The sequence below is a fragment of the Centroberyx affinis genome, unplaced genomic scaffold (genome assembly GCF_046629955.1).
Source record: "Centroberyx affinis isolate AG114_WGS23_722 - 3 ecotype Tasmania unplaced genomic scaffold, CSIRO-AGI_Caff_v1 ptg001245l_1, whole genome shotgun sequence".
NCBI lineage: Eukaryota > Metazoa > Chordata > Actinopteri > Beryciformes > Berycidae > Centroberyx > Centroberyx affinis.
Genome location: NW_027279756.1, coordinates 90,941 through 109,512, shown reverse-complemented (window position 1 = coordinate 109,512; position 18,572 = coordinate 90,941). Strand labels below are relative to the sequence as shown.

The 18,572-nt window shown below is 42.4% G+C and overlaps 3 protein-coding genes across 4 annotated transcripts; 1 reads left to right on the top strand and 2 right to left on the bottom strand.

The window, feature by feature from the left end:
* Nucleotides 1-1,167: 1,167 nt before the first annotated feature.
* On the bottom strand, nt 1,168-3,763 carry naa10 (N-alpha-acetyltransferase 10, NatA catalytic subuni). Of its 2 annotated transcripts, none has more exons than XM_071524880.1 (8): nt 3,591-3,763; nt 3,298-3,396; nt 3,115-3,173; nt 2,978-3,023; nt 2,735-2,850; nt 2,529-2,573; nt 1,938-2,022; nt 1,168-1,769 (listed from the first exon to the last, which is right to left on the bottom strand). In XM_071524880.1, exons 1-8 carry the CDS (start codon nt 3,609-3,611, stop codon nt 1,587-1,589), a joined length of 654 nt encoding a protein of 217 aa, XP_071380981.1. In that variant the 5' UTR covers nt 3,612-3,763; the 3' UTR covers nt 1,168-1,586. The 2 variants fall into 2 exon arrangements, with proteins under 2 accessions (XP_071380981.1, XP_071380980.1); XM_071524879.1 differs by having other exon boundaries at nt 1,169-1,779; nt 1,939-2,022.
* A 952-nt stretch (nt 3,764-4,715) lies between these two features.
* On the top strand, nt 4,716-11,933 carry LOC139648685 (ceramide kinase). The gene is made up of 13 exons (XM_071524878.1): nt 4,716-5,122; nt 6,114-6,209; nt 6,490-6,627; nt 6,814-6,942; nt 7,620-7,683; nt 7,796-7,941; nt 8,032-8,106; nt 8,299-8,451; nt 9,103-9,208; nt 10,070-10,173; nt 10,273-10,469; nt 10,551-10,864; nt 11,391-11,933. Exons 1-13 carry the CDS (start codon nt 4,978-4,980, stop codon nt 11,503-11,505), a joined length of 1,782 nt encoding a protein of 593 aa, XP_071380979.1. The 5' UTR covers nt 4,716-4,977; the 3' UTR covers nt 11,506-11,933.
* Nucleotides 11,934-13,095: 1,162 nt separating this feature from the next.
* On the bottom strand, nt 13,096-18,461 carry LOC139648672 (glucose-6-phosphate 1-dehydrogenase-like). Its single transcript, XM_071524856.1, has 13 exons — nt 17,902-18,461; nt 17,611-17,778; nt 16,719-16,756; nt 16,437-16,545; nt 16,059-16,276; nt 15,785-15,943; nt 15,238-15,363; nt 15,029-15,122; nt 14,709-14,895; nt 14,312-14,547; nt 13,747-13,823; nt 13,556-13,648; nt 13,096-13,416 (listed from the first exon to the last, which is right to left on the bottom strand). Exons 2-13 carry the CDS (start codon nt 17,725-17,727, stop codon nt 13,326-13,328), a joined length of 1,545 nt encoding a protein of 514 aa, XP_071380957.1. The 5' UTR covers nt 17,728-17,778; nt 17,902-18,461; the 3' UTR covers nt 13,096-13,325.
* Between the last annotated feature and the right edge of the window lie 111 nt (nt 18,462-18,572).

Sequence of the window (18,572 nt, the reverse complement as noted above, 5' to 3'; positions counted from 1 at the left end):
ATGCAGGGCAGAGGGCCTGCAGGTTTTCCTTCCAACCAAACACTACAGCAGCTGATTTCACTAATTAGTCCCCTCTCTCTGGTTGAAGCTGTGCTAATAAGTGAAATCAGCTGCTACAGTGATTGGTTGGCATATTTTGGGGTTACCATGGCGCATGATTGAGAACCGCTGCTCTACAGTATGAGTTAATGTGTGTCACTACAGCTCAGTCTGCTTAAATGGTGTATGCCTCGAATTTAACCCCATGCTACTTCTGAACAATGATGAGTAATTTATAGCCAGTAAGGCGAAGTTTGCAGCTTCATGTCCAGTAAGACCAAAACTAAAAGGGAATATGAGATTAACAGATTAGAAGACTGGAAAGAAAATCCCCAATATTCCCCCAAAAATCCTGTTGCTATTAAATGTCAAAATTCATGTGTCTTGACTCTTGTTTGTTTGAAAGACATTAAGCCTCGATACACTAAAGCCACAGTTTCCATCTCCCACCTTCAGCTGAAAAGTGTGAAATGTCAGAGAAGTGTGACAATGGCACGATGTGCATTTTGTCACAAACAGCCAAACTGTCTCAAAGATCTGTCCAGTCCTCTCTCTGCACTATTGTCTGTAGCTGATAAGTACTTCTCTCTCACTCCTGTTTCCTTCCTCTAACAAGCAGCAAGTAGAATTCTGTTGCGCAGTCAGGCTAAATTTGACTAAACTGCTGCTGATCAGTATCAACAAAGATTGAAGGAAATGTCTCTATCCAAAATTGTTGATCCCTAATGTATTCACTGTGATCAACTTGAGATTGTATGACAACTTCAGTTTAAAGTGCTGTTGGGCCTTTTTTAAAGCTCAGTTGGCAGAAAGCAAAACCTCTTATCAACTTGACTTCATCTTGATTAGCACGCTTCTCAGTTTATCTTACAACACTGACAAGAAGAAATATTATGCATCTACCTCCTCTGAGTGTGTGTCAGTGCAACAGGACAATATCTGTGACAGTGTAAATTCAAAAGTACTGGTTGTGTGTTATGGTGTTGGTGTACACAGTCTAGACTAACATCTTTACACATTTCATTGGCTAGATTACTACATAGTGGTTACCTTTAAGATTTTCTCACGATGGACTGTGATTGACAGTGAACTACACTGGTTTTGTTGACATTTACTCAGTGAAACAAGTGCAGTACCAAAAGTATTATTTGAAACGTTTATTTTGAGTATTTTTGTTAAATACTTAAGAGACCTGATTGAGACAAATTGAAAAGCATTCTTTATGTTTTCAATTTCAGAAAATCTAACAGGAGCTGGGGCCACTCGAGTAATGACAACAGCAGTCCGATAAAAACTTTGAAACCAGTTATTCATTTTAAACATTAGTTTCATTTAGAAAACATCCCCATTCATTTCATTCTCCAAGTCTCCTTTGTTGGTCACTACAGTGAAAAGAGAGAGATCTGAAAAAAAAAAAAAAAAAGTGGATAATGCGTAAACGGCTAAGATGCACAGATGGTCACAGTTTGTAAAGCCAAAAATATTGTCAGATGGGAGATAAAAAGAGGAAGTGAGGGATGAATTTAAAAATTGCTAGGATGGCAGCGTCATTGTGAATCAGAGGAGGAATCTTTAACGTCTGTGCTTTCCGTCGCCTCGCTGACTTCACTCAGCTCTTTGCTCTCTCCCCCGCTGTCTCTCTCCCCCTCTCTCTCCTGGTCTCCGGGTCCCGACAGGCTCTGAGCAGATTGGGCCTCCTGACCCAACACACGCACTCCTGGCTTTCTCAGCTGTGGGACCCATAAACGCCAAACAAAACATCATCAGTCAGAATGCAAGTTCTCAAAACAATTCAGAGGTACTGAATATCCCCTGAGGGAACAACAAGGACCAAAAATCATGTCACTGGAACACCATCATGTGGTGCCACAGTGAATAAACCTGGAGAGTAAAGTCACCTCATCGGCCATGTGGGCCAAGTCTCTTTTCATGGCGTAGGCATCCTCCCCATCTGCATAGTATTTAGGCTCTACTTCACTAATCCTGTGGAAGGACAAGGGGAAATATCAACAAGCTGTAGGTAAGGCTGTGTAGAATAGGCAGGCTGTTATGTCTTGCTGTTCCTGATGTTTGTCCTGTATTATTCTGTTCCATGATTGATTGATTGTTGATCAGTTAGATTTAGCTAGGCTCATTCTCTGTAAAGTCCTTTGAGTCATGCTTGTGATAAATGGCTATATAAATAAACAAACTTGAACAAGTTGTGTGTATTAAGGGTCCTTACCTTCTTTAATATCAGAGATATTAACACCTGAGATATGCTTTTTTTTAATTTTTCATTTATTTATTCTCTTAATTCTATATTCTGTAATGTATGAAAAAGGGATAAAAAAAATAAGGTCAAACAAGTAGTGTGTATAAATAGTGACACTGTGACAATATACGTGTGACTCGAGCATGTGCTACAAGCAACATTATAATAAAAAATTAAGATTAGCTAACATTGGCTCAAGAAAAAAGTGTCAGGGACGGACATGCTTTGGACTTACTGGAATTTGAGTGTGTTTGAGTACAGGTGCAAGGCTGCCCGGTTGCTACAAAGAGAAGAGAATGATTTATAAGTCCATTGCACACACAGTATTATGTGTACAACGTCAGAGGGTGATTTGTAAATGGGGAACTGGCAATTTATCTGAAGATAAAAAGGAACACAGTATCAAAGATCATGACATGGCGATCTGAAAGTGGGCATTACCTTTTGCGAACATGAAGTGAAACATATTTTGCGTTGAAATTCTCTATCATGGCCCTGCTGGCCTGGTCCATCAGCTTCTGAGCCAAACCCAGACGTCTGTGGGAGCGCTTCACAGCCTGCAAGACACAGAGAGGGATATCCATTGCTCAACACAATCCAGCCAAACATCTGATGACAACAGTATTGTCTGAGTAATACAACAGGAGATGTGACGTGTGTTTCTCTGGAGAAGCACACACTCACCAGGGAGGTGATGTGGCCATGGGGAACATCATCTGGGTCCTCCTCCCTGCAGAGTTGAGAGAAAGCCATTAGAAAACATCACACAACACAGAGGATCTACTGACTTCAGTTCCTCATATATGCTCAGAGATACTCACATCTTTGCCAACACATATCCCACTATTTTGCCGTTCTCGTCCTCTGCAATGTATGAGAGCTGAAACGTTGACACGGGACAATGGTTGTTAAATGTACGGGCTGCTAGTAGGCTATACGGACATGGTTGAAGGATGCAGTAACTGTAGCAGGAAAAGTAATTGGTGAAGAATATTATGAATCACCTGAGGCCAGGACAATCCGTGATAGAAATAGTATTTCATCTGGTAGTTTTCTGGAAGACACAGCAGGTTACAATGCTGCATATTCATAAGGTCCTCCGGCTGTGTGAGAGGAAAAATAAATCAAACAGTTATTTACTTAGCTAGTTAACACATACACTGCATGACACAATGTCAACACTGTTACTGACAATTCGGGCAGCTAGCGCGTAGGCTATAGTAACTAGCTTAGCTAGCAGCAAAGATTAGCTAGCTGGAATTGCATGGTTGGTGGAGACGCTTGGCAACACACTTACCCTTGCGTTTCGTATATTCATTTTGTAAGATGGCTTGTTATCAGGACTGCGGAAACACCAATCAACTATACTAAGCTACAGTGATCAACTAATTCATAATATTGACAGAAACTAAAAGGTTTTGTGAGGTTGTCTAGCTAGCTGAGTCGCTTTGCTAGTAAGGAGGGGGAGGAAGTAGCATCTTCTGCAAGCTAGCCACAATAACGACACCAATTTCCGGTCAGCGGTTGCATTTGGACTTCAAAATAAAAGTTCTAACGCTTGGACGGAGTAGCACACATACGCACATGCTCTCAAGGGACTTTTATTGCTAAGGAAAATGTACGTCGGCGGAAAACCCGGAAATCATACTGTGGAATATGACCGCGAGCTTCACGGTGCGTGCTAGGGAAGCATGCGCTTGCCTGCCACGCCGGAAGTAATTCTTGATGAACGTTCTAGGACACATTCACTTCCAAAAAACTCGCCTCCTTCACAGTGAATACTCTGATTCATTCTTCACCTTCACCTATGTGTGATTGTAGGCTACTGAAGTTCATACAGTGAAAGTACAATGGAAACATAACATTAATATGAGCGGTATTTGTCGGAACACTGTATTGAGGCTTCAGTGGTGGTAGGAAACAACACGGAAGGAAATTATTTGGAAATTAATCTGTCTGTCTGCCTCCCCCCCACCCCACGTCTGTCTGTCTGTCTGTCTCTCTCTCTCTCTCTCTCTCTCTCTCTCTCTCTCTCTCTCTGTCTCACACACACACACACAAAAATATTCCCAATGTTCTCAAAAGTCAGTGTAGCCTATAGTGCTCACCTTATGTCACCTACTTATCGCCCTATGGAATCACAATAATATTACTATGAAATATATTACTATAAATATTACTATACTATAAAATGTATAATTTTCCTGTGATAATTTTATAGTTATCCTTTTAAAATCAATTTTCTTTTTGTTTCACAGCATGCATTAAAAGACCATGAACACCTTCAGTCATGGCATATCCTAATTCTGCAGGTAAACTACTGACGTCCAATCAGCAAAGCCACATGCAAATTTTGCAGGTGTGAACTGGGAGGGACTCGAGCATACGGATATTTTTGGCATAACACCTGTTTGACCGTCGGTGGTTTTAAACTTTCATCGTCCTAGTGTGTTCAGGAAAGCTGATAAGATCCAGTCAGATGAAGATGCTGGCTGTGTTTTCCCAGGAACGATAAGGAGAGTCTGGTGGGCTGCTGACTGATGGCGAGATCAGATTATCTAATTATCAAAATTATCATATCGCTTTTTATTCTCGAAGATGCAGCTGATCTCAGTTCTCAGTTCAGGTATAAAATGTGATCATATCAGATTGTTGAGAAACGGGGAAGAGCGACGCTGCCGTTAATGGACCTCTCCAGATGTAGAATGGACATAGAGCTCAGGCTGGAGTCAAGTTTGTGGATCGGGAAAAAAAGATACCGGGCGGTGCTGACGGGCTGGTATTTCAACTGGACTGAGGTGGACAAGAAGAATCGCGATAAGAAAACAAGTAAGTGCGCTACTCTTTGCTTTCCAAAATGTTATTCGCCCTATATAAGTCAGACAAATAAAGCCCCACGGCATGTCGGGAAGACAAAAGATGGAAGTTGGTTTTAGTGTCATAAGAGAAGCATAAGGTCACCTAAGCAGTTTCACACTGATATTATTTTGTAACTACCTTAGCATTTGCATGTAGTTACATGTAACAATATTATGAATCATATACACAAATAAACTCATGCATGCACGGGGACATACTTTACTTCCAACTAGGTTGTAGCTGAGAAACACTAATGGAAAGCCACCCAACCTGTCCTATCTGTATTAGATTGTCATACAAATATGACCGATAAAGCCAGTAATTTTTCATTCTTTGAAGTCTAAAACACCAAACAAATGCTGTATTTCATCTTATATGCATGGTAATTAGACGACTTAAGAGAAAGATCCTCTTAATTAAGCCCAACTGCCTTCAGCAAAGGTGAAGAACAAGTTTAACAGCACAAACACGAAACACCACTTGCATACACAGTTTACTCAAAACAAAGAGGGAATGAAGACACACACCTCCCGGCGCACAAAATACGCACACACACATACACACCACTACTATTGGAAAACTATGTGGATTGCAACTGCTGCTGTGAGTTCACTAAAGCATTTGAAGAATCTCCAGAGCATATGGCTATACAGCATGTTCAGGCTTTTTCTTAATCTCCGAGTTGACTGAGTGTTTCTTCTGACCACTGAAATGCCTCCAAATACTTTATGTTTGTCCCTGGTTGTGGGGTCTTGGAGAACCTCCTCACTATTGAATTCACCTTTCAAACCTCTCTTTACAGCCAGTATAAACTATAAGGATAAGCCACTCCCCAAAGGCCTGATATGTATATAAACTATACCACTCCTTAATGACCTTTACAGTTTTTACAGCAGCCTACTCCATGCATGTCCACTGAAGTTTGCTCTGTGTCTCTGTCTGTCTGTCTGTGTGATTAAAGTTTCAGTACCCGTAGCAGAGGTGATTGGAGTGGAGCAGGGTCAGGTGGAGATACTGCCCCACAAGTCTGTTGAAGACACAGACAAAGACTTCACAGGTGGGTTTTTTGAGGGAAGCGATCAGATATCACCTGCCCAAGGTTACGGCCAATGCTAAAGCAAACAATAACGCAGCCGTAAGCACTGCAGACCTTTTATTTGTTTGCCATTTACTTTAGAATGAGACGAGAACATGAATCATTTAGCCACAAGCGGCACAACACATCGCCTTTAGGCTACATCTGCAGTTTACTAAAATATGCTTTCCCACAGCGCATCAGGTGCTATAGACTTTGTATTTCTTCATCTGTTTCCTGTATTTCCTGTATCCACTTTCAGTTTTCTATGTGAAGCGCAGCAGCGGCGGCGGTTCCCATGGGTTGCTATGGAGACTGGGCCGGACCCAGTTCAGCTGCCCCAGTCGGGTCCTCAGAGACCAGTGGACGACGCACCTAAGAGCCGCTCTCAAAACCCACAGTAAGGATGGCTGATAAGACGGGACACCAACCGACTTTACGGCTCCTATCTGTTCTAAGCGGGTCATGATTTTACTACGCATACTTGATTATTTTCAAATTCCCTAACAGTCACACGTGGGGGAGTTTGCCAGATCTCACTGACCCACACTCTGCCTAATTCTTTTTTTCTGTCCATCATCTGCAGGTCCCTTGCGCCCGCACAGGCTGCTGGTGTTTATCAACCCGTTTGGAGGAAAGAAGAGAGGAAGAGAGATCTACCATTCTCTGGTTGCCCCTCTGTTTGAGCTGGCTGGCATCAGCTCTCATGTAATAGGTAAGAAGCAACATGATATGGTGATACTTCATTGATCCCTGTGGGGAAATTGTGATTTTGTTAGTCGGATATGAATACATCTCAGTTCCAGATAGCATTAGACTGGTTTACTTATGATCATTACAGAGGTGTGACCAAGTCAGTCTCAAGTCTTGAGGCACAAGTCAAGTCCATGGCATTAATGTCAAGTCCCACGTCTAAATGTAGAACACAAGTCAAGTCAGAACAAGTCAAGAGTCCAGTATCAATGTAATATCTTAAAGGAAACAGAACATCTAGAACTTTAATAGAATAAAAAGTTGGTAAGAGCATCATGTGTTTTTATTTCTACAATCAACTTCAAGAAATTCAATCATTCCATATAAATTCAGAAAACAGAATTTAAATTTAATTGTCGGGTAGAACACACAAGACTTTAGAAACCTTTTCAAGTCATCAAAGTCAAGTCCCAAGTCACCAGAACCCATGTCAAGTCAAGTTTTCTCTTCATGCATCAAGTCAAGCCTCAAGCAATTCAAATTGTGGCTCGAGTCCGACTCAAGTCCAAGTCATGTAACATGTGACATGTGAGTCACCACCTCTGATGATCAAAAATGATTAATGAAACAGATATGCTGCCTACACGTCATTTCCATAATCATTAATAGTTTTGAAATTCCTTAACATTCATTGTTTAGTAACTGAACGGGCAAACCAGGCGAGGGACCACATGCTGAAGAAAGACCTGGCAGGGTTTGACGGGTAAGACATGTCAGCACGCCCGTGCGAACACTGTGGTGTGAGAGGATTACAGCAGCTAAGCTCGCTGGGAGGTGATTTTCTCAACAGAAACTCTTGTGTTTGTTGACAACAGCGTGGTGTGTGTGGGCGGGGATGGCATGTTCAGCGAAATACTTCACGGTTTGATTGGGCGAACGCAGCAAGAGGCGGGCCTTTCCGAGAATGACCCCACTGTGACTTTGCAGCCCTGTCCACTTCATATCGGCATCATTCCTGCGGGTGATGAAACTGTTATTAAGCATTTATAAACTGATAGAGTTGAAGCTGGGTTTTAGTGACACTGATATTATTGCACTATTGTTTCCACAGGTTCTACAGACTGTGTGTGTTTTGCCACAGTAGGAGTGATTGACCCTATTACCTCAGCTTTGCACATCATCATTGGTGAGAAAGGATAGCATTTCCTTTCCATAACACCAAAGCAGTATTTTACATGATCTTTGCATGGAATATTATTGAATATTAATATAATTCATTATTGTTGGACATCAGCATCTGGAAACCTGAGCACCCTCGTCACCTCTGAGATAATAGTCTAACCCACATTGTCCTCCTCGTTCCCACAACACCCTGCAGGAGACTCTCAGCCTCTGGACGTGTGTTCGGTCCACCACCCCTCCGCTCTGGTGCGCTACTCTGTCTCTCTGTTGGGCTATGGCTTCTATGGGGACGTCCTGGCTGAGAGTGAGAAACACCGCTGGATGGGACCTCTCAGATATGACTACTCAGGTACAGTATGTGGTTCATTTCAATGAATGAACATTGAAAAATAGAGTCTGCACACTGTATCCAAATCGACTTCCTGATGAAGACGCATGGGGTCGAAATGTCGATGTTTTTGTGATGCATTTTCAAATCAGTAGAAAAATGATGGTTCGCACTCAAAAAGAAGTAGGCTTGCTCATTATGCATTTTGTTTATTTATTTTTTTATAAATGCCTTTTTTCTTTTTTCTACTGAAGATATTCTACTGTTTTTTACACATCAAACAAAGCAAGAGTGAGCACGGTGATTCCTTCTACAGACTTGTATTTTTAAATCATAAAACCATGAAAAACACTATGGATACAGTGTGCAGACTCTATTTCTCTAGGTTGATCGTATCTCTGCTCAGCACCTGTAGTTAAAACTTTAGGATGTGCGTGTTCTATTGAAGTTATCAGATTCTCTGTGTTTCCATTCAGCTAAAAGTTACAAATTTGTCACGTTTAGTTGCGTAACTAAGATGCAAGTCATGAAGACGTCATATGAAACATTCTTATGGGGTTTTTTACCATCTGATATGACAAAAACACCTTCCCTCCTCATATGTTTTTTATACTATATGATTCTAGTTTTTGAGCATTTTCAACTTTTCCAACCTCCCTGTTCTCCCTCCAGGTGCGATGGTTTACCTGAGCAACCGAAGCTATGCAGGCGTAGTTCAGTACCTTCCAGCAGACCCCCTGCTCTCCAGCCCCAGAGACAACACACGCTGCCTGTCAGGGTAAAACCCCAAATACTAAGAGGAAGCAACATAGAAAGGGGGTGTACACAAAACGGACATAAAATAGCAAGTTTCCATAGTAACTTTCCCTATTTGTAACCATCATGATATGTTATTATTGTTATGTATGCTGTCTCCATGAGTCCCAGTATCACCATGACAACCAGTCTTTTTTAAGCCCCTGGGGACTCTTATAACTGTCAAAGTGAGTCATTCCATCTGAAAGGATAATAAGAGTAGTGGTCAAGAAGACATGGGTACAAGGTGGTAATGTTTATAATGGACGAAGTTGGAAGAAGCCCACAGTAGCATATAAACTTCTTTAAGTCCTGTTACATTTCTTGATACCCAATCTTAGTCCCAGCCTTTCTGTTACACTTGTAAGTGTGGCAATAAAAGATTACATGATACCATTCTCCATCTAAGATTTTTATTTATCTACGTTTTTTTTATCTACAAGTTGCTGAGAGGATGATTTTAACCTAGTTTTCGTGGTCCCTTCAACACTTGTAATGAGAGAAATAGAAAGTGCTCCTGGCAGTTGCATCATCATCAGAGTGCCACAGACGTGGTTTAAATTCATTGTTTGCGACAACGTAACTGCTACCACCCGCAACAGGGACTCAGGTGTTGGGTTTACCTTAAGGAGGGCAGGAACCATGGCAACGTAGGGGAACTTGATCTAGAAGAAAGGCGAGCCAGGGCCTCCTGGACTCCTACCTCACTCTTTGTCTAGGGCAACTACCACCAGCTGTCACCAAGTGGGCTATGATACACACATGAATGGATGCCAAGGTCAAGTGGCTTGTTATATAACCGACTAGAGTGAAAAATCTTTGTGTTGCATGTGTGTGTGTTTAGGTGCAGTGTGTGCTCCAGAAGCACAGAAAGACTTTTCCCCCACTCTGCAGACTCTGGCTCCCTGTACAGCTCCCACTTCAGCCAGTTCAGTAGTGACTCAGAAGGTAACAACACAGATACACAGCTGGGCACTAACAGTCATCAATCATGTTTGTGCAGTGATTGGTTTTAATGCATCATCCTCTCTCTCTCTCTCTCTCTAGGTGAGTGGGTGAGTGTGGAGGGCAGGTTCAGGTGTGTGTCCCTCACTTGTATGTCCAGTTCTTGTCCCAAAAGTCCTCTGGGCCTTTCTCCCTCTGCTCACCTGGCTGACGGGACGGGGGACCTCATCCTGGTATGGGACACCCACCCCCTGGGCTTCCTCAAGTTCCTCTACAGGCACACAAGCACACAGGACCAGGTACGGGGACTTTTGTATCGAAAGAGGTCTAGCAAGTATGATATATTGTGTGACTCATCCTCATCCTTCCACATATCTTAGTTTGACCTGCCCTTTGTGGAGGTCCACCGCGTGAAGGCCGTTCGTTTCTCCCTCCAAACCGGCAAAGAGGAGGAAGGGAACGAAGAGAAAGGAGGTATAGATGAAGAAGAGAAAGCATATGCGCAGGACGCTGAGACCAAGAGCAGGAATGGATCCCAGCAGCACCTGGCAGAGAGAGGGGAGGAGCGAGGCGTGACAAACGACAAGAAGAGAATGAACCCCTTCCTGTGCGGTCTGTGCTGCAGCAAGGCTCCGTCTGTCTCAGTGTGGAACTGTGATGGAGAGATTCTGCCTTTCACCGAGATCCTCTGCAGGTGAGGGATTACTTAAAGACCGCATGAAACAGCATCTTTACTTCCCTGATTTGATGCATTTACTGTTGAAGCGGGATGTTATGACATAATGCAGTGAGGGGTTATTAAAAAGTCTAAACCAATGGAATATAAGTCAGAGAGAGAGCAAGACAATTTTATTTGATGGAAGGGGTGCGGTGAGATGGGATTGTTCAAAAATCTGATGGTGTTATTGGTTAGAAATGTATATTTCCGGCTACTAGTGCAGCATGAGGTCACAATGAAAGATACTCTGTTTTCCAAGAAGTAAAAGTAATGGGAGTTCATTTCATGGGGACTTTAAAATACAATATACTAGTTGGGAGTAATCCTGTGTACCAGAGTTTAAAAAGCCTTAACTGTAACGCAGCTCAATCATATAGGCACACAGGAAAAGACCAAAAAACATACTGCAAAAACATGTGGCATAGGTCATATATTTCCAAAGCCTCTGTATTCTCAGCAGCACCATGTCTTAACCAGTGTCCACTATGTCCCCCCCCCTCAGGGTCCATGGTCAGCTGGTGCGTCTCTACGCCCGGGGCATCGAGGACGGAGCAGCTCTCCAGAGCTGCAGAGAAGGAAACGGGAAGTGTGACAGGAGTTGCGTCCTACACAACTAATAGATGTTAAGTTACCAAACAATATAACCTCAGTCTTAGTTGGTGAGAGAAAAATGATGATGGGAGTCGGGGTAAGGAAAGGCAAATGAGTGAATGTGTCAACACAGGAACCAAACAAGCCTTCGGTTTAAGGATACTGCAGTCTGTCTTGACCAAAGAGTTCCTAATATTTCAGGCACTTTTATAGGTTTTAGCATTAATGTAAAACAGGACTATTTATTCTTGAATGTGTGCGTGTGTTTGATATACAGTACTGCTCAGTACTAATTTAAGCAAAATAGTTTCTTTCTAACTTGTATGTGTTGTTTTTGCTTCTGTAAATGTATGTTCACTTGAGCTTCCAGTCAATCAAAACATGGCATATGCCAACAGAGACCAAAAAGCTGTTGCATAAACATATCTTTTTTACAATAAAAAGACTGACTCCATTACACTTTATTGTTGTGATTGTCAAGAGTAACTAAACAATGCAATGCATCATTAAAACTGACTTCAGAGTAGCAACAACTTGCCTTCTACATAAACAATCTCGCAGTGGGAACAAGTTTTTCTAGTGTGAATCAAGTTGAATTATCTTATGCAGTTTCAGCTATTATCAAAGCAGCATACCATACCAGGTGAAGCATGTATTACATCGAGTGGAATGTCATGACATGGCTATTATCATTGTGTACAATAACAGAAAATAATATTAAAAACTAAATCAACTGTAACATGTTCGTCTTTGACCCGCCGTACTTCCCTTGGTCCTCCGAGGTCTGGCAGGTGGACTGAGTAGCCAGTTATTTGTTGGTGTGTGTTTGAGTGTGTGTGTGTGTGTGTGTGTGTGTGTGTGTGTGTGTGTGTGTCTTGGGAGGCCCCCAGCTAGGCCATGTACCTGGTAGAGACAGACATAGGTAATAGGAAACAGCATCAGTCAGCAGCAGGCAGGTTAAAAGGAAGTGCAGGGTGACGACCTGGAATGTACCCAGACAAGGTGAAAAGCAAACTGCAGTCATAGTGCTAAATCTTATTCATGCTTTGTGAGGGATTAACTATTACAGTATGCCAGCTGCTTTTGTTAATAATTGTCAACAGTTAAAAAATGACCAACCTTGAGGTCTCTCTTACCTGAAGTAGGATACTGAACGCGTCTCCCTTTTCCCAGATGTTTGTACCATTTTACAACCAAGACTACCTGGTATGAACAGAGCCACCTATATGTTCTTACTGAACCAGACCAACAAACTCTCCTAGTATAAATATTATTACTCCAAAACAAAAAATAACATGTGGGGGTAGTTGCTTTGTGTGCATCTCTCAGCAGTATCAGTGGGATGTTGACTGTAAACACTAGCCTGCTGACAACAAAAAACACTCTTAACATTCAAGAGATGTCATCCTAACTGTAAATATAACTCTACACAATAAAATACCACAAACATACTCAACAAAAATATCTGACAAAAATAAATAATGTAGATAGAGAGTTTCCTGCTGTATGCGTCTCGTATGACCTAAAACCACAGGTGTTGACTGCTGTAACAAAAAAAAAAAGAAAAAAAAAGAAAAAGGAGTGCAGGCACCATATCAGTGAATTGTTAAGTACAATTTATTTAGAAATTTCAAATTTACAGATGAAAACTTTTATAAAATCAAGCTGCTTAAATTATTTTTATTTCCACATTCATTCTTCACATTTTATGATTAGGGTAAAAAAAAAAAAAAGCAGTGGTCTTTTTTCCCCCCATGCACTGGAAATCAAACAGTGGTACAGCAGTGAAGCATTGCAGTGAACGTTATTCATTGTAAACATGCCCACTCTAGTGTGTATGTGCACATCATGCAGTGTGGGGCTGCACCCACTTGTACGTTCCCTCATAGCGGAATCCAACCCTCTTCACAAGCTCATCTGCTTCATTTGGACCACGACTGACAGCGGCAGAAAAGAGAGAAAACAGGAGGAAACACTGTTAGGCAATAGGGAAAATTCGATAAGCATCATGTAATCATTCTATATCAACTGCTGTGTGTTTAATGCTGTGTCTCAAAGGACCACATCACCAATTACCTTCCATATGTGTACGGGATCGGACGAGTCTTCTCCCCCTCTATGTGGTGCAGGAGGGGGGTGAGGATCCTCCAGGCCTGCCGCAACTCATCACTGGGACAGGGAGAGGAGAAATTCAGGTCAAAACACAAATACTGCATTATGACAAAATACATAGAGAATGAAGGATTATAGTGAATGGTAACACCAACCTGCGGACAAAGTGCATCTGACTGCCACAGAAGACGTCCAGTATCAGTCTCTCATACGCATCTGGGAGCTTCACGTTCTGGAGGGTGAGATGTCAGCCATGCTGTTATTGCAGCAGAGATTATACATTACATCCGTGTTAATGCTATGGTCCTTGACCCGTGTTTCATGATCCATCCATATGAGACCTAGTGTATGCCCACCTTAATGTACTGCAAAAAATTTCTATCTTAAGTCATTTATCCATCTCAAGTCCTAAAATCTTATTTTTTTTAAACCAGTGGAAAAATCGACCAGTGGGTTGAGATAATTCCACGTTGCAAATTGACTTGTTTCAGGAATATTCTTGAATCAAGTGACATTATCTTGATACTAATGGAGTGATCTTCATTATTTCAAGATGTGGAAACAAGTGAACTTTCAAGAAGTGGAAACAAGTGAATTTATCTCTCACCATTTGCAGATTTTTTTCACTTGCATTAAGAAAAATAAGATTTTCAGACCGAATACAAGACCAAGATGACTTGTTGAGATGGACATTTCTTCAGGTGTGTGAGCCTGTGGTACCTTGTATCTGCTCTTGTAGGTGAGGTCCAGCTCGGTCTCCTCGGGGCTGAAGTAAACCCCCGGCCTCTTGGTCATCATCTTCAGGTAGATGGCCTCGTCCGGCTGCACCCGCACCACCAGCTCGTTCCTGTGGCAGCGCTCGCCGAAGATGTCTCCCGGCACGTCAGTGAACTGCAGACGCACTTCGGCCTTCCGCTCGTTCAGAGCCTTGCCACAGCGCAGGATGAAAGGAACTCCTGATTAGTGGATGGGATGGTGCGATGACAAACATGGAAAGAAGCATGAGAGAAAGAAGTTAGAGAAGAACATACAAAGGAAAAGCATACAGACTGAAAAAGTTAGAATGTAATATCAAGAAGGAGAAAAGAGTGAGAAACAAAAAGATGTTTTGCCTCACCATCCCACCTCTCGTTCTGGACATAGAGCACTGCGGTGGCAAAAGTTGGGGTGCAGGAGCCTTTGGGTACGGTGGGGTCGTCTAGGTAACCTAGCTTGGAGTGCCCCTCCCCCTCAGGATCCCCCACATACTGACCGAGCACCACATCCGACATTGGAACAGGAGCTATACACTTCAACACCTTCACCTACAGCACATAGCAAAACACAGGACAACTATGACATGGGTGCTCTACAAAAAAATGCTCTTGCCATTGTAGTCTAGACATAAAATATGCAAAAATGGTCTACTGTTTTCTACTGTCCTGTCATTGGTCATACCTTCTCGTCTCTCACATCATCCGAGCTGGTGGAAGCAGGTTTCTCCATGGCAACCAAACAGAGCATCTGGAGGAGATGGTTCTGCATGACATCACTGCATTAGGAAGAAAGAACCAGAATCAAGGCAAGTAAACATGACTACTGTAACAAGATAATTTAATTCATCCATTGTTTCCTCATTGAGTCGGCTTAATGGAGCTCTCTCTCACCGAATGATGCCAAAGTCATCAAAGTATCCTCCGCGCCCCTGAGTGCCAAATGGCTCCTTGAAGGTGAGGACCACACAGGCCACGCTGTTCCTGTTCCATATAGGGCCAAAGATGCGATTTCCAAACCTGGGAGCGAGAGAACACATACCACCAATATAAAACCATTCAATGCCAGCAACATAGGAAGCAAGAGCAGATGGAGGAGGATGGGTACTCTTCCTCGGAAATCTGATCTATGACATAACTTTGGGGTCTACACCAGTTATACAGCACTTGTCGCTGTCAGGTGAAAACCTTGTATCTCCAAAATGTCAACTTTTCAGGAATAAAGAAAAACAGCCTTGTTTTAGCTTTTTTTTTACTTTATCCTGTTGATTTTCTTTTGCTTTCACAAGCTCAAGAGGTCGGAGAATTTTCTAAGGAGCATAATCCTTCAACTGAAGTGAAAACATGAAAATCACCAAAACTGGAGTTACATGGTTTTCACACGACAACAGCAATATGCGTATGGAGCTAGTTACTCGTGAGACTAAAACAAGTCCAGTACCTGAGCACCATGAGGTTCTGGACCATCTCCTTGCCCAGGTAGTGGTCTATGCGGTAGATCTGGTCCTCTGTGAACAGGGAGGACAGGTGGGCCGACAGCTCCTGTGAGCTCTGCAGGTCACGGCCAAACGGCTTCTCAACAATTACTCTGTTCCAGCCTCTGTTATAAAGACAAATGGCTGATTAGAATCACAATCAAACAGCAAATAAGTCTTATGTTTGTATAAGATGGACTTGATGTGAGTATATTGTGTGTGTGTGTGAGTGACACTGACTTGGAGCTCATGCAATGGGCTCTGATGTTTGTGCTGACATGGTGGTAGACGCTGGGTGGCAGAGCCAAGTAGAAGAGCCGGTTGGCATCAGCCCCACCAGGCAGAGACGACAGGTGGGCATTGAGCTTGGAGAAGGAGCTTCCCTCATCATACCTGCCGCTCAGGTAGGAGTTCTTACTGAAGAAGGCTGAGAGACTCTCACTCTCCTCATCAGTAACCTGAGAGAAAGCCCCAAGAAACCCATGTAAATACGTACGACCACATACTCTAGTCAACAAATTAATTCTATCAGCATAATCAACTAAACCCCCCATACTGTCTCTGTATCTACTCAGATAGCCAACTCTGTGTCTGAACAAACATTCTTCGGTGTACTACCTTCATATGAGGCAGACATGCTGTCTTGATGTCCTCTATGGTCAGGTTAGAGCGGGCAAAACCCACAAAGTAGGTCTCCTCTGGGAGCAGGCCATCTCTAAACAACCACCTAGAGAAGAGACAGAGGCAGTCAGTCAAAAGCACTGATGGAGAATGCCGGTTCAAGGGTCAAACCCCTACATATTATGGTTAAACGAAACATGGAATGATAAAATACAACTTTAAAGCAGGTCTGATATTTTTTGTCTTTCACTGTGGTGTATTGAAAAAATCTTTACTCACCATAATGTGGGGTAGATCTTCTTTTTTGCAAGATCTCCCTGTAGGAATAATAAAAGTAAAAAGCAGATCTGCTTATTAACCCTGCCTGGTAATCACTGGTGACTGTCACGCCACCCAGGAACAGAGTCCAAAGAGTGAGTAAACTTTAAAAATGAGAGGTAACAGTTATGTAGGGTGAAGGGAGGGGATGTATTGACTATTGAGCATTGAGTAATGCGAGATAAAACACCACCCAGAGTAACAAAGAACTTTCAACACACCCACTGTGTGTTGAAACGACTCTGGAACTTCCATTACCAGGAACTAAATTACTGGTATTGAAGAAACGGAACAACATAGGGATGAACAGCTTATAAAAATAACCAGATTTGTTTTGGGCTTATGGCCAAGAACAGTCTGACAAAATGTTTAGCTGCCCCAAAATTATCCCTTTCTTTCATCACTTGACAATGGAAAAAGTAGATGCAGCACATTTCAGTCAACATGTGCTCCATTCTCCCCCCTCTCATCCTCGATTGTTACCACACTGCAATATTCCCTACTGAATTGTTACCCTTTGAGGCTTTGTGTAAACTCTGTTGAGCCCCTGTCTCTCCCATCCCCTCCCCTCAAACAGTCTTTTTAACCAATGTTTTGAATTTAGAGCAGATGGAAGTCTAAGTGGAGGCACTGATCTCCTAAGGGACTGAGCAGGCCAAAAAAAATAAACAAGACAGTTTCCATAATAAAACTTATAGGATAAGTTGTATAGAATGATTTGCATAGGTTTTAGTAAAACTGCATTATGGGGAAATTGCAAGTGTTACACAATTCTAATTAAAAAAAAAAACCCCAGGGAACAGAACTGTCATTCATGTCATACTGCAAGAAGTTGTACATAAGTTTTACTCACAGAAGCTCCAAGGATGATGAAGATGTGTGTGTCAGTATGACTGGATGGCTTGTCTCCATACAACTCCCTCCTAAGCTGTCCAAACACCTCAGAGCGAGTAAAAGGTTCAGTGCTCATCTTCTGCGCCGTCTCGTCTCAAACTGTCCCCAGACAAACAGTCTCCTGTGCCTATGGCCCCATGACACACGGCATGTGGAAATTTCAACAGTCATCATTGCCTTGCAGAAAAACACAGCGAGTTATTGCTGCCACCTATTGTTGCAAAAGAATAATGTCTTGGTGCCGACTTACCACTCATTGTGATACTTAATGCTATGTGTCGTGCAAAGTGGCTGCTCTTCTGTCCCTGCAATCAGGGAGGTCTGGTGTATGGGACAACTCCACACAAGAAATCACACCTCCATATTCCATCAGATCAGGTTCGGCAGCTTGGAGAGGATCCTGCCTGTTCACTCCACTTCACAGCTCTCAGGCCTTTTCAGATGAGGCTGAAATGACTTTAAGGAATGTTTCCTGCTTCTAAACCACTCCTTGGATAAACATTGTGCAGATATGGCAAACATTAACTAGCCCCATTTGAGAAACTCTCATGGATTATTATTGTATAAAGGGCTCTTATCTGTACATAACCTCTGGCGTGTCCATTATCTCAGGGTTATAAAGTGGCTGACGCATTATGTTTCACGTAGGCAACTGGATGTCAAGCTGGCTTTAAAACTGATTTGGATAGCTGTATTGTTTTGAATATTCTGTTGGCAGTTGGTAAATAATTACTTACCATTACCTGGCTAAAACATCAAATAAATGCTACAGAGGTTAGTACACATGCATGCTACAGTACTAAAACAGATCAAAGCTGTTGGTTACCAATCAAACACATTTCAATGTCTGATTATTTCAGAAATGCAGAAAAATGAAAATGGTAGTTTTCTATAAATGATAATTTAGCTGACATGACAGTG

Excerpts from the sequence above, each read along its gene's own strand:
- LOC139648685 (XM_071524878.1), top strand. The coding sequence starts at position 4,978 with ATGGACCTCTCCAGATGTAGAATGGACATAGAGCTCAGGCTGGAGTCA. Across the intron at positions 5,123-6,113 it reads GAATCGCGATAAGAAAACAA|TTTCAGTACCCGTAGCAGAG; the intron begins GTAAGTGCGCTA and ends GTGTGATTAAAG. Across the intron at positions 6,210-6,489 it reads CACAGACAAAGACTTCACAG|TTTTCTATGTGAAGCGCAGC; the intron begins GTGGGTTTTTTG and ends ATCCACTTTCAG.
- naa10 (XM_071524879.1), bottom strand. The coding sequence starts at position 3,611 with ATGAATATACGAAACGCAAGG. Across the intron at positions 3,397-3,590 it reads TGAATATACGAAACGCAAGG|CCGGAGGACCTTATGAATAT; the intron begins GTAAGTGTGTTG and ends CCTCTCACACAG. Across the intron at positions 1,780-1,938 it reads TTGGCCCACATGGCCGATGA|GGTCCCACAGCTGAGAAAGC; the intron begins GGTGACTTTACT and ends TTGGCGTTTATG.
- LOC139648672 (XM_071524856.1), bottom strand. The coding sequence starts at position 17,727 with ATGAGCACTGAACCTTTTACTCGCTCTGAGGTGTTTGGACAGCTTAGG. Across the intron at positions 16,546-16,718 it reads AAGATCTACCCCACATTATG|GTGGTTGTTTAGAGATGGCC; the intron begins GTGAGTAAAGAT and ends TCTCTTCTCTAG. Across the intron at positions 15,364-15,784 it reads CAGAACCTCATGGTGCTCAG|GTTTGGAAATCGCATCTTTG; the intron begins GTACTGGACTTG and ends TCTCGCTCCCAG.